The sequence below is a fragment of the Schistocerca serialis genome, chromosome 1, assembly GCF_023864345.2.
Source record: "Schistocerca serialis cubense isolate TAMUIC-IGC-003099 chromosome 1, iqSchSeri2.2, whole genome shotgun sequence".
Taxonomy (NCBI): domain Eukaryota; kingdom Metazoa; phylum Arthropoda; class Insecta; order Orthoptera; family Acrididae; genus Schistocerca; species Schistocerca serialis.
In genome coordinates, this window is record NC_064638.1 from 521877599 (window position 1) to 521892636 (window position 15038).

Genomic DNA, 15038 nt, shown 5'->3' on the forward strand with positions numbered 1-15038 from the left:
ATCCACAATGGGGCAACCACTCAGAATGCTGCGGTTGTTTCATGTTCTTGGTGTAGAAATAGATCACAAGCATCATGTATGGTACCCATGAAAGAGCTTGACTGGACTCGGGCCAGGTGTGGACTTGTAAGAAGCTAAGAAAGCGTTTAGTGCTGAAGCTAATTAACAACCCATAAGGCTACTGATATCATAATTTTAAATGTGTGAACAAACTGTTCTGCCAGCTCATTTGAGGTTCGATGGAAGGAAGGTGTGGTGATTGTTTAAGTCCTTTGTGACTGCAAAACCTTTTGAAATTGGTTGCTGTGATTTGGCGATCATTGGTGGTCAACAGCATGTGAGGCCTACCCTCTATTGCAAAAAGCCATCCAAGGCTGCCACCGTGGCAGTCATTGTTATCTACTGGGGGCAGAGATATGTGACGTGGCAGAAGGAGTCCATAACATTTAACCACAGGGACCTAAGAAAGGGTCCATGAAGGCTGCAGTCCCATGACTGAGTGCTTCTGGCCATGGAGAGAAATGCTGAGGTTGATTTGGCTGGTGTGCCTCGCAAATGACACACTATCTACACCTACATGCATACTCCTCAAGCCACCATGTAGTGCATGGTGGAGGGTACCATTACCAATCATTCACTTTCCTGTTCCACTTGCAAATAGAGCAAGGGGAAAATGACTGTATCTACAAATTCATACAAGCCCAACTTTCCTTATCGTAGCTTCATGTTTGTTGCATTAAATATACATTGGCAGCAGTAGAGTTGTTCTGCAGTCAGCTGCAAATGCCAGTTCTCTGAATTCTATCAATTGTGTTTGCAAAATGAGTGTCAGATGGGAGTGGGTAAACAGTTGTGGTGGTTGCAGTTCACTTATAGAGGTGAAGTCGGATAATATTAACTGAGGGAGAGTCAGCTGCTAGGTGGCCTTATAGTTGCCTGCTACGGAAGTTCATGTGACTAGGTTGTGATATCATCAGCTTACCTGCCTCAGGACCTTTTCACAGAGCCAACTAGAGACACAGACCCTGTGACATGTTTTACAGCACCTAACAGTGCAGGTCTTAAGAGTTCCAGCAACTATCTTCAATGGGGGTGGGGGGTGAGTTACTGTTTCAGATAAGTTTAATAATTCATAACTGCACATTCAAATACATGCAAGCTCTCGAAAACACATGACAGAGTTGAGCCCTTTAGCAGGTACATTTCATTGATACATTGATTTCCCATGAGATCTGCGTGGGCACAAGTGTTTGCAATACGCACCAAGTAAGGCAACTAGTGTGACATCACAAGTTTGCTGTGGGTCTGTATTTCCTGTGGGCCCTGCTTCACCAGCTGTGGGTGATGTTACAGTTTTTGCTGTGTCTGTATCTTCTGTTTGCTGGCATGATTACCATAAAGAGTGTAAGAGAATGATAAATGGGCTTTTAACAAAGCAACTTGACCTCTTGTAATATAAATGTTCATATATGAAACAATCTACAAATGATTACCAGTGTGATTAATTAAAACTAGTCTTAAGTTTTTGTTAGCTAATTTACAGTAGTAACCTGCAGTAACTTCTTCTCTCTTAAGGTACAACTTGACTTGTTCCATATTCAGAATGAGATATATCTATTAATGAGTGACTGAACATATTTACAAACATTAAGTAATCATAATGTTTTTGAAACAACAGAACAGCCCTACAACCTGTGGTTCACAATCCATTACTCTTGTCATTTACATTATAAACTTCGCTGTTTCACAGTAGTACACCAAGACTCAATCAGTAGAGCTTTATGTGCTACTTCTAAAAAAGTTGAAAAATGCTTTTCTGGGTTTGATGGTATTTTTGTGATGTTTGGTTAATTCTAGTCTCTTAACTATGGCTTCACCCACATACTTGTGCATCACATATATTGCACACATCTCCTCCTTCCCCATCTCTCTATCCATCATCTTTTTAGCCATCTCCTCCTCCTCCTCCTCCTCCTCCTCCTCCTCCTCCTATCATTGTCCATTTCATCCTCGTCCACCTTATCTCTATCTATACTCTCCTCCCCACCTCTTCCTCCATCTCCTTCTTACCTCTCTGTCTGTCCATCTCCTCCTCTCCTCCCCCCCCCCTCCCACAATCAGTCTCATCCTCTTTGCTCTATCTGTTTCCATCTCCTCCTCACCTCTCCCTGTCGTCTGCTCCTGCCCTCTCTTTCTGCCATTTCCTCCTCCCCCTTTCACTGTCCATGTCCTTCTTATCATCTCTTTGTCCATTTCCTCTTCTCCCCCCACTGTCTGTTCATCTCATCTACTCCTTCCTCCCAGAATCCATTCCAATACTATTCGCTTAACAGGCCTGTCATGCCGGGCAGCCTACTAATCAGGGGTTACCAACCCTTCTATCCCTCACCCTTATCTCTATGGGAGCTAGATGATTCTTATTGCCATAGTATTTCTTCATAAATGATAACTTCTGTTGAACCAAATTTGGTTGAAATCAATCCTGTCATTTAGAAGATGTGGAAATACACACACACACACACACACACACACACACACACACACACACATTTTTATAAATGTATATGATTAGTACATTTACAATAGATTTTGACTTAATAGATTCATCAGTAAATTGTTAAATTAACACACACATTGATTGGCCATGTGAGAATTGATAATTAGTGACTGTTACATTGTAATTTTGGGACAAGTTGTCACTGCACACCTAGTGTTGTAGGATCGACTAGACACCAAGTGGTTCATGCCATATGGGCCCAACCAAATTGCACCAAACATGTGTTTCACCTTCTTGATGAGTCCTTTGGAAATAGAGTCTTTACATTAGATTATCCAAAATTTACTGGTGCAGGAATGAACTGGCCTTCATATTACCTGATCTGATTCCCTGTGACAGCATTTTGTGTCTCGGCTGAATCCATTTCTGTTAGGACTCTACAAGATGCAGTAGCAAAATTCATTGTTCATGCGTGCCACCTCTGTAATATTAGTGGTGGTAATTTTGAAAAGATTTTAATGTGGCTGCAGAGATTGCTTGCAGAGTACAAATTTATGTATGTGTGCTGGTACAAGCTTTACAGCATACAACAACATCTATTAGCAATTTTTGTAATTACTATTTCAAAACTTCTGTGTAAAAGTGTTACAGTTCTCGTTATAAACGTACTATTAACTGCATTCTTCTACCAATCTCTATTTTCATGTTATTTGATTGTAAAATCAGCGAGTCTTTGTTGGATACACTGTATCTCCAGAGTTCAAGAAAACTAGTGCTGGATGAAAGAGCTAGACAGGTGGTGTAGCAGGCACTCATACCTCTTGTGTGTCATGCTGTAGAGCAGGGATGGGCAACTTATGGTGTCCCACGAGCCTGATTCACCTTCTTACTTAAGCTCATGGATCAGCTCATCACATTCAGCACCACTGGCACGTAGGGTCAAAACTATAGTGCCCATGTCATTAATGTTTATGGGGAAACACACCAGGATGAACGGCACCCCGTTCCTAATGTGCCACAGCAACAAATTGTGCCTCAAAACATGTGTTTTTCAGAGTATGTTTAGTGCCATCTTGTGGTATTTACATTTATTTAGATGTCATGGACATTAATTCTTTATTTATGATATTTTACAATAGCTGCCTTAAAGAATTCCGTTGCAAAATTATGCAATGCCTTAGTAGAGATACAATGTTCACATTGGGCAAATAAATATGAACATCTAAATATGGGATGCCAGGCATCATGAAACATCATCATGGAAAAGTAAAAGCCTATAAAAGCAGTAGGTTTCAGCTGATTCAGTGTAAATTACTTTCAGTTTCAACAATTTTCTAATATGTCCGCAATGAACAAAAATAATTTACCAATGCTAATACAAGAAAGAATAGAAAAACAAAATATGGCAATGAGACAAGCAGTCCCTGTCAACAAGCAATTTGGAGCACCTTTGTTGTGATTCTTGGGTACAGGCTGATCATTAGAGTGCTTGAAATTTAGTCTGTTATTTTCCACAAATACTTTTAGGAAGTATTTGTTCAAAAATAATTTTGATGACTGATCCCATAGGCATGGGTTGTTTCTGTAAAACTGAATAATTAAGCTATAATTTCTTTGTTTGTTTTGAAAATCTAAATCACTTGAACTTAGCAAATATCAGTTGTGCGCTCTCCCACAAATTTCTCCTATGAACCAGATTGAAAGGAATCATAGGTTGGGTTCAGCCTGCGGGTCACTGGTTGCCCACTCGTGCTATAGTCCATGCTCAACAGTTGGGTACACGATGTCTCCTTGCTATGCATTTAATTTGAGTCTGGCATAATTCATGAGTGGAAAAAGGTAAGCTGTCTGTGCTTGTGTCCTCCAGTATCCAATTGCTAAGCAGACAATACAGCATGACTCAAGAGACCTGAGTGCCTGCTACACCATACAAGTCACTTGGATTCTCCCAGCTAACTCTAGTTTCCCACACATCCAGAGATGGGAACTCATGCTCCGACATACCCTTTCACCTCACCACTTTCTTGCACACACTGTCTCCCTCATCTGCCTTCTCTTTTCTTCCTTTCCCCTCCCTCCTTCTCATTCCCATTCTTTATTTAGTTATTAGACTTTGTTTTCATTATTAGCATAGTTATTGTTATTGTTATTATTATTATTTGTAACTTTTATCTTTTTCTGTGCCCCCTCTGTCATTTTCTGCTTACCCCTCCATCTGTTCTGTCATCTTTGAGCTGCAACTGATCCTTTGCCACTACCACCCCCCTTTTTAAAAAGACTTTAAAAGTTCTTTGGCTATGTTAGTGTTTTAAAGGATGGCTGCACATTTATTTCATTGCCCAATTACACATTTATTTCATTGCCCAATTACACATTTATTTCATTGCCCAATTACTGTTCTGCTAATTTCCTGATAATATAAGGCTGGACACAGTTAGTGTAGTAGGGAATCCTTAACACAGTGTGGATAGTGTTTTGTAAATAAAGTACTTCTGTTGGCTGTACTAGGAATTGAAACTTTTGACGGTAAGTGCTGGTCAGCCCACTTGTGTACTAAGTTAAAAATATTTTTAATGGACTTTTTCTTTTATAACAAATGTATCAGAAAGCTGTTTATATAATCTTAATATTATGAAAAGGGAAGTTGCTACTCACCATCAAGAGAAGATGCTGAGTCATAGATAGGCGCAACAAAAAGACTGTTACAAATAAAGCTTTCGGCCCATAAGGCCTTCATCAAAAATATATGACACACACACACACACACACACACACACACACACACACACACACACACATACACAAACATGACTGCAGTCTAAGGCAACTGTAGCCACACTGCCTTAGACTGCAGCCGTGTGTGTGTGTGTGTGTGTGTGTGTGTGTGTGTGTGTGTTTGTGGTCTATTTTTGACAAAGACCTTATGGGCCAACTCAGCATCCCTGCTTTATGGTGAGTAACAACTTCCCCTTTCGTAATATTGTTACACTCCATCCTGGATATTCCACTGTTTTATATAATCTCAATCATTTTTGGTAACTCTTTTTTTTTACGTATCATATATTGTACCTGTTTGCTATCTTCTAAAAATTACTCTTGCCATTTTGCTGTTGCTTATCTGGTAAGAGCAAAGTCTACACCATACCAGACCCTGTATCACATGTGAGATAAAATAATGAATGATAGCTGGATTCATTTACACAAATCATAACTCTGCACCTTAATCGTTTGGTGTTCTCTTTCCAGAGTGTGAAGATGCAACTGCAAGACTATAATGGAATACAATAGCTGTGTCATGGACTGCCAGAAAAAGGGGGTACAGTAGGATATTAAAAAAAATAGGTATATAAATGGAAATCAGCAGAGAGAAGAGAGTACAGAAATTAAAGAATAAGGAACAGAAAAAAGGAGAAGTATATAAAATTAGCAGAAAATGACAAAATGAAGAGAAATAGAGGCAATATGCTGCGTAACAATGAAAATGAGACTAAGGCAAAGGAAACACATCTCCGATGATGTGAGAATAGCATTACAGCAACAGGACTATACTACTGTTCAAAACATGTAGGAAAATTGTGCCAAAAACTGGGGAATACATGTGTTAATGAAAGCATCATTTTAATGATGTTAATAACTAATATACTTGTTGAATTCTTTGTTAGATAATACCATTATAGTGAAGTGACTTCAGACAGATTCCATTCATTCCAGTAATAGTACATTGACAGCAGTGTGGAACATTCAAAATGGCCATGTTAAATTGAGGGTGCCGTCTTTATCTTTTTGAGAAAAATGCTGCTGGCCCTGACTCTTCACGATTCAGCAATGATTATCAGTATTAAAGTATTTACTTTTGCCCATCGTTAAAAAAGCAGGTTCAGCTTCAGTTTTTTAGCATATGTAGTTAATGTTTTGTCTTTCTCTGAATTGCATAGCTAGCTCATTTTGTGTTCAACTGGCAATGACAATCATCAAAAAATTTAAAATCATACATATTAAACCTTGTGAAATCACAGATAAAAATATGATATTTGTCATACCTGAGATGTCATATTAAAATAGTAATAATTAGCACATACCAAGTATTGAAAAGAGCACCACAGACAGATTTGACATCAGTTTTCGAACAGAACCTGAAAACTGTATAATGACAGCGCAGTTTGGATTAGAAGAGACTGATTCAAGTTAATCACAAGTTAGTGATGTGAATCAAATCTGTTTCATAAGTTAATTCCATCTTAAAGTTTATCACAAGTGAGTGATATAAATCAAATCTGTTACATAAAGTAAATACCACCTTGCTTTCAAAACCTCTGAAATTTATACTACATTATTAGGTTCCCTAAAATATTTATGCCAGGTATCAGAACACTGTAACATGTATGGTGCTTCTGATCTTAATTATCACTAATTAAAGAGCAATAAAACTCCATAGCTACTTGATTTTGTCTTCTAATGCCAATTGTTCTGCCCTTCTAGTCATTTCCCCTCCCTTTTAGCTGTTGGTTCATGTATTCCGTCCTGCCTATATTTCTACTTTTCTTTTCTTCCCCTGCTAAATTTATCTGCATGTTATCTGATCCATGCACAACCTTGATCCAGTCCATATCCAGTGTAGTTTTATGTATCCGTTGCCCAAAGGCTATGTATGCCGTCACTTTACATTTTCCTTCTCATTGCACCTCCCCCTTTTTCATTTGAATGTGCTTGTTTGCAGTAGTGTTGTTAGTTTTTGTTTTATTTTATGTTCAGTGAATCATGTGTGACCGTTTAATTAATTGTAACGCTCACAAGAGAAATTCACATTTTATGTTCAAACTGAAAATACGAGCTTCCTTATATAGTTCCAATAAGATTTGTCAGAGTACATTTTTTTTATCTCATATAATGTTTCTGATTTTAAAAACATCTGCTTCTTTGAATGAGATGCTTTTAACAGATAGTATTCAATAATTATGCTCAATACTGCCAAAAGCATGAAGGATTTAAAATAAAAGAGGATCAGTATTATATACATGCTGCTTTATGTCTAAAACAAAGAAGGAAAAATCAACAGCTTAGCAGAAGCACATGCATCATTTCTAATGTAGAGACATCTCATAATCTAAAATAGACACAGAACAGTGTAGGTTATAATAGTTATGCAATGATGAATGGACGTGCACAGGATAGACCAGCTTGAAGAGCTGCATCAAACCCGCTTTCAGACTGAATAGCAGCAACAACAACAATGTATATTCAACTTTGAAACACATGATTTGATTGCCATCAAAGTGAGGTTTTAGGTCCTACACCACCATATGTGAAATGTAGGTGCATTACTTGCATCCTGAAAGCTAGGAACAACCAAAGTTGATATTTTGTTACAAAAATTGTCTGAAGAATGTGAAAACTGTTCCAGAAACCAGGAAAGACTGATTTTGGGTTAGCCTGACAAGATATTCATTGATTTAAAGAAAGATAAAAAAACCAGCACTGGTCTGTATTATGCTTCTCAGTTGGATAATTTCCACATAGTATTCAGCAAGAAGCAGTATCCTTTGATTAAGGTAGGATTCTCTGTTACTGCGATAATTGCATCTAGTAACCCCTGCAACTCCCACAACTATGCCACAAATTGCTACCCCATCCATCCTATTCTCCAGTCTTCATACATTTTAACTATAATATTGTTTAAAACTTCAATTAAGAACATGGTGGAAGGAAGTCATTTTTTTTTTTTTATTTATTTATTTATTTTTTTTTCCTTGCTGAACGACTTTGTTTGCTTACAGGGAGATTCTTAAAAAATTACCATGAAGAATTATGTTAGATTCCTGTAGCTCTGTAGCAACCAATATTGTTTATTACGTGACACTTTGGAGTGATGTCACCTGTTGTTATGTGCACTGGGCATATGACTATGTAATAGTTGAAATCTAGATCTGCTGTAATAAAATGGTGGATTTCAGGATCGATTGCTGTTCTTTTCTCCATCATCTACATTCAGTGATCACTGCACACAAGGGTATCACATGGATTCCAGTCTGATTAAAAAACATTTTATTTCCGCAAACCATAAATATAGGACAGCAGTAGTTACAATCAATTTCTAAATTGAGAAGGTCTATACCATACCTTCTTCTTATCAGCAGTACACATTGTATGCCAAAAGGATTACCAGAAAGTCTGTAGAGCACAGCCATAAGAAGTCCATCCTTAGACAATCCAAATATATACCTGGATATGTGCCATAGAATTCTGTATGTTCATGGCATGGCAGGGAGGAAATGAGCACAGCTCAGAAACTGCCCAAGGTGGTTAGTCCATCTGTTGATATGCTGATCTGCTGGGTACAAGTTGAACGTAAGTCACGTTGCTGTATTGTTCTTGCTGCATGTTCAATGTGCCACTTGTGTGGATATCAGCAGATATGAACACAAGCTATGTTGATACTGTGTTCTTAATTTGTGTGATGGCTTGAAAGATCCTCAACGAAGCTGCAATGCTTTCCATTGTTAGGATACCAAATCTCATCCCAATTAAAGATAAATAGCATGGACAAAAAGCCAAAGGCATTGTGGATGGAGTGGACATCATCATGTTCTCATTTGGTATTGCAGGGGTGAGATTCTTCCTTGGGTGATGACAATTATACTACTTGAATTCCACTGCTTCTTGCATTTCTACTTCTGTTATGAACACTTCTTGTTCTGGGTTGGTTGGTACAGATCTGGTGGCTTCCTCGTACAAACAGCAGTACAGTTATGTCAGTTTCCATGGCTGCCATCCTACGTCCTCTTCTCCTGAGTTGGACATAATGGTGTTGGATGCTATTTTTACCCATATTGTTAATGTTGAAATAGCATTATTGCTGATATTATTTCCATTGGAGCAACTATTTTGTTCTTGTGTTTATTATTGTTGTTGTTCCTTCTCTATGTCTGCTGCTGCTGCTGCTGCTGCTGCTGGTGGTGGTTACTCATTGATGTCACAGTTAGAGTTCACAAATCGTATTTGAGTTTATACAATGGTATCCAGTCATATCATTTCCCAAATGTTAAGCAAGCATTAGCTGGTGAGCTAATTAAATACCTGTGCCTACATATAGGTGCTTACTGGTGCTATCTTGACTGCTCCATTTTTAACATGTACAGGTTCTCTGCTGAGCTTTTGTCACTCATGGATGAGGTCTGTTGTGAGATTCACTTATGTATTGTATGAACTTTGGCAGAATTAGCCTGTTTAAAAAATAATTTTCCTGTAATTGCAGTGGTTATTTACCTGATTAGTGCAATATTGCCATTTTTCCCACTCATTGATAAGTCTGTTCTAAGGAAATGCTCAGTAGTTCATGATTGAAACATAACCATAACTTACATGTAGTCAACTACTGTGGTGTAACAGTGTTAATTCTCATGTCATTTCCTAGTCAGTTTCTCCCTTAAACCCAGTTTGCCTCTCCCTTCAATGTAGTTTGCCATAAAATTCTGTTATTGAAGAGTTTGTGTTGCAAATATATTAGTGAACATAATGTCAACAGAACAGTATGTTTCAGACATAAACATCTAAATAGCTTAAGGGAATCAGTAAATGTTATCCCAGGTTTTTCTTTCACAATAAAACAAATCAGTTTCTTGGCCATTGTAGTTTCAGTTCAGGCACTAGCAGAAAAAGTTGAGAATACCACAGTTGTTCATGGAATTTAAAGAGACTCCCACTTTGCAGCATTGTCCTGATGACTAAATGGGTGCTCCTGAAGCTGAATTGAGTGGAACGCTTGAATTAAAGACTTTGAAGGTTTCTGAGAAGCTAGGCTATGGCTTTCTTGACATAAGCCACAGAACTGTATGGTCCCACTAAATGGAACAAGGGTGCACTATGTATTAGAGGCTGCTATCCAGTTAGCCGACTGAGTGCAGTGTGCACACAAGTGTTTTTTATATTAGGTGACTCACTATTCAGTCCAGGTAATAATAATGGCTGAATGAAACTCCAAATAATTAGGTACAGTCCAAAGAAATGCCCTTCACAGATGGGATTATTGAAATCAAAATGATCAACTGCCAAAGCAATCATGGCAAAATTCCACAGTATGAGGCACTCCTAAAAAACAGGGCAGCTTATGTAATATTAGGTACAGAAAGCTGGACAAAACTCAAAATTGACAACAGATAGATTTGTGGAGTAAATCACACTGCCTATCAAAAAAACAGACTAATGGGAAAAGGAGTATTCTGTGTCGTAGACAAGAAACTCAAATGCACTAAGACAGAAATTGAAAGCAGATGTGAGACTTGTCTGAGCAAAACTCACAGCCAGTTACAAAGGTGGGTTACAGTTAGAACTGTGTCTTTCTGTCATCCATCAGACTGTGACCCCCTCATTAGTATGTACACCCACCAGTCATACTATCATCATTGTAGGAGACTATAATCATCCAGCAATCAGTTATGGTAATGAAGACATCTTGCAAAATAATACTAAATTTTTACTCTGAAAACTACTTAGAACAAATAATCAGAAGTCCACTCATTTTGCAAGTACAGGCATTTGTAGCTGCAATGACTTCCAAAATACAGAGAGCAACTAAAATAAGTAGAAAGATTTAGATGTTCAGAAAAGTGGTAAAAAGACGGTAGTGTCATATCTCAAGGAAGAACTTGAAGCTTTTAGTTTTGGGCATGAGAATTTAGAAGGTTGCTCAAGTCGCTGGATGGATATGCAACTAGTAGAACAATTTTTGTTGGGAAGGACCCTCCATGCTAGACATGCTCTGTAAAAAAAAAAAAAAAAAAAAAAAAAAAAAAAAAAAAAAAAAAAAAAAAAAAGGCAGTTTTTGCTGGATAGTTGAAAAAAAAAGCAGAGGAATATAAATAGAGAGATACTACCTGAAATGCATATGACTGTTAGAAGCAAAATCTTATTGAAGGTTCTCTCTCAAAACACAAACATGTGTAAAGGCTGTCACTGGCACCAGAGTTAGGGTCCATACAATCATGTAAGACACATGAAATGAAATTTAGGGCAGCAGAATAAAAGGAAAAACACTGAACTCCATTTCTAAATGTCCGTTTATAAAATCAGGAAATGGAAAATCCAGAGTGGAACAATGTCAATATTATGAAAAAGAAAGTGCAGGAGTACTGTCCCTGTTTAATTTGTACATCATTGTGAAGATCTGTATCAGGTTCTGTTCAGAATATGCAATTGTATTGATCTATTCTTTTATCCATATTATACCACAGATCTCTTGAACAAAAAACTTTATCCAGTAGTTTGAAGAAAGCATTGGTAACATCTGCATACAAGAAGTGTAGTAAAAATTATACCAAAACTGTTGTGCAGTATCACTGAAATCCAACTGTTGTACAGTCTTAGACCATGTTCTGAGATCAAAGATAAAGAGCTATTTTGAACAGAATGATCTCCATGCCAATCCACAAGGATTTCAAAATAATCAGTTGTGTGAAACTGAATCACATGCTGAAAAGCAAAGATCAAGGCAATCAGATAAATGAAGTATTTACGGACTTGTGCAAAGCATTCATCTCAGTACCACAAAAACACTTATTATTGATAGAGTAGTCATATGGGGTATCAAATGAAGTTTTTGGTGTAATAATATAATGAAAAGGAAAGCTGCTACTTGTCATATAGCGCAGATGCTGAGATGCTGACTGAGCATCTCCACTATATGGTGAGTTGCAACTTCCCTTTTCATAATATTCTGTCCTGGATTTTCCACTGTTTGAAGTTTTTGATGTGTGAGGTAGTTACCTGTTGGTGTTTCACTGAAAAAAATTCATAGCGTAGCTGTAAAAGTGAAGTTATGGAAATATTCCAGTAATGGACACCACACAACTTTTAAGTAATATGGCTTTTCTCACATTTATTGTCTCTGTAGTCAGTATGATGACGAGCTCCATCTCTCACATAAAATTGGTTTATGAATGCAAGCACCTTCACCTTATTACTCATCAGTATGGCAGTGACAGAATATTAATGGTACACAGTCACAGTTGAATTCCGACACAACGAACACGTTAAACGATAGTGCCTTCTTTAGATGGGTGATAGATTCACAATGTCTTCTAATTGATTAAACAAATAAATGTGTCCATGTTGACACAATACGTATAGCCTGAATAATAAATCTACATGAAACACAACCTCACTAAAGTTTTGGAAGACTCGAGCACATGCTGAGTACACATTATGTAGCCAAATAGACGAAAGTTGAAAATTAAGAGGGAAAAAACATTAATTATCAACAGGAGTGCAATCATAGCAAGTGGGTTGGTTCTAACTTGCTACATTATAACTGGATAGAGATGTCATTGTGGAGAGGACACATTATCCTGGACAGAGAGTCATTGAAAGATGTAGAAGTAGCTTCAGAAATGCCCCAGGGAATTGTGTTTGGACACATGCTGTTGATGTTGTATATTAATGAACTGGAAGACAGTGTTAATAGTAACCTTACACATTTGGAGAAGATGCAGGTATCTATAATGAAGTACTATCTGGGAAAATATGGCACAAATATTCCATCAGACGATAAGATTTCAGTGTGGCACTAAGACTGGCACCTTGCTCAGTAATGTAAAGTTGTGTACTTCACAATATGCAAAAACATTGTATCCTGTGATTTGCATTGTCAGTGAGTCAGATTTGGAATCAGTCAACTGATACCTGGGTGTAACAATTTGTGGGTTGGGTTTGGCCACTTGGTCTCAGTCACTTTTAAAACAGCTGAAATACTGCAGTTCATTAGTTGTATACAGGAACCAGTATTAAGCAAGGAATCTAGGAACATACTACAGTTCCTGTTTATCCTTTCCAGAGGGGTTGTGAATACTAGATTAGGCTAATTACTGTGCACACAGAGACTTTAAAGTAATCATTCTTCTCAGGCTTCATTCACAAATGGAGTGGGAGGAAACTCTAATATGTAGTACAATAGAAAGTGCCATCTGCCATGCCCTTTATAATGGTTTGCAGAGTATACATGTGAATGTAGATACAGGTCCTGCAGTTATTGAGAGAGAGAGAGAGAGAGGGAGGGAGAGAGAGAGAGAGAGAGAGAGAGAGAGAGAGAGAGAGAGAGAGTTATTTTTGATGATGCCTCTCCTATACTTTCACAGATGTTTTTCCAGTATTCATATCATGCATTCTGTTGCACTGGGGGGATGGTGGCATTGTTAGGTGCTCTGCTCACTCTGACAAAATTCTTTAAATATCTGAGAGAAAAAAATATGTGCCTTTTATTCGGAATTGTTTTGGCAGCCTTTCATTTGCAAGTATCATGATTAGTGCTTTTATAGTGACTTGTAATAATGTATTGTGCATTTTTATGCTCTAAGAGGAAATTTGATATTGTATTGGTTATAGTGAGCTACAGCGAGCATGGGAATAGTGGTAAAAAATCTACATGTATCTGTCCCAGGGTTGGTTCGGTGTGGGTCACATTGATTATTGCTGACGTCATGCTGCATTTACATTGTGCAATGGTGCTAGTGCACAGAAAGAACAAATGTATTGGACCTCATCTATGAGGTGAACTAAGTATTGTAAGTACCATTTATTTAAATTTGATTGCCAGAATAATGAGCCAAAAGCTGGACCCAAAGTAAATAAACAGGGTATGCTCTTGTAACATAATATGAGATAAAGTTAAGACCTGGATTTCACTGGATAGACAGTATTTAGTTTTCACAACTGCATCTTTACAGTGTGACAGGCTGCAATATGTCAATAGCAGATAAAAATATATATCCCAGTCCTTTGATAAACTGTAGGTGCACTTCTCACATTATCCACTGGGAGGCTAGTGTTACTACATATACACACAACTGTCAGCAGATATGTCTGACCAAAATTATCCAGCTAGGAGACTCACTCGCTGTTGTAATAATGTACGAAAAATATTATGTCAACTGCTACACTGTGAATATTGTTGTGTACTAGCTTTTCAGTTTACCGACTCAGTGAATAGCTGTCATGTTGCATTTCTTTCTGAAAATAATGGTGTTGGGTTGGTTTAACATCCTGACAACATCGATGTCATTAGAGGAATGTAAAGGTGTAACGGGTGCCAATTGTGTGTATGTCACCACTAAAACTCTCTTCTACTGATTTTTTAAAAACTGAATGGCTGTTAATTCAATTTTTATGAGAGAAAACAGTCTGCTATCTAATTAATGAAAGGAAAGAAATGTTTATGTACATTATATTTTAACTTTCCAGTTCCTTATCATACATTTGTTATTTACTTTCTCTCGAGAGTTTTTCAATGCTCAGTGCTGTTTCCTCCTCAAAATCTCACAACAAAACGCTTTTCCCTGTCCATAGTCTTGAAGACCATTTTCATTATTACTCCAGATGGTCACAACATATTTCTTTTCTCCATCCAAGAAGCAAGATCATTCTTAAGAATAATTAATTACTACAGCACCATATCAAATAACAATTATTGTTTTTATAATTACATCTGTACCCCTTATTTTAAAAACCTCGCTTGTTCTATTTTGGTTTTCTCATTTGCTCCCAGATATCACTC

General features: G+C 37.5%; 1 protein-coding gene across 4 annotated transcripts in view; it reads left to right on the forward strand.

The window, feature by feature from the left end:
- LOC126474411 (uncharacterized) overlaps nucleotides 1-15038 on the forward strand; it is a 301608-nt gene that overhangs the window by 237432 nt on the left and 49138 nt on the right. The window contains exon 8 of one of the 4 annotated variants that reach the window (XR_007586584.1): nucleotides 5744-5839. The exons of 2 other annotated variants lie outside the window; for them this stretch is intronic. Coding sequence is in view for 1 of the 2 variants with exons in the window: in XM_050101898.1 (XP_049957855.1) it covers nucleotides 5744-5772 (29 nt within the window). In the remaining variant the exon portion in view is untranslated. Of the gene's footprint in view, nucleotides 1-5743; nucleotides 7202-15038 lie in introns of those variants that run through there. One more of the 4 variants, XM_050101898.1, reaches the window with a different exon arrangement.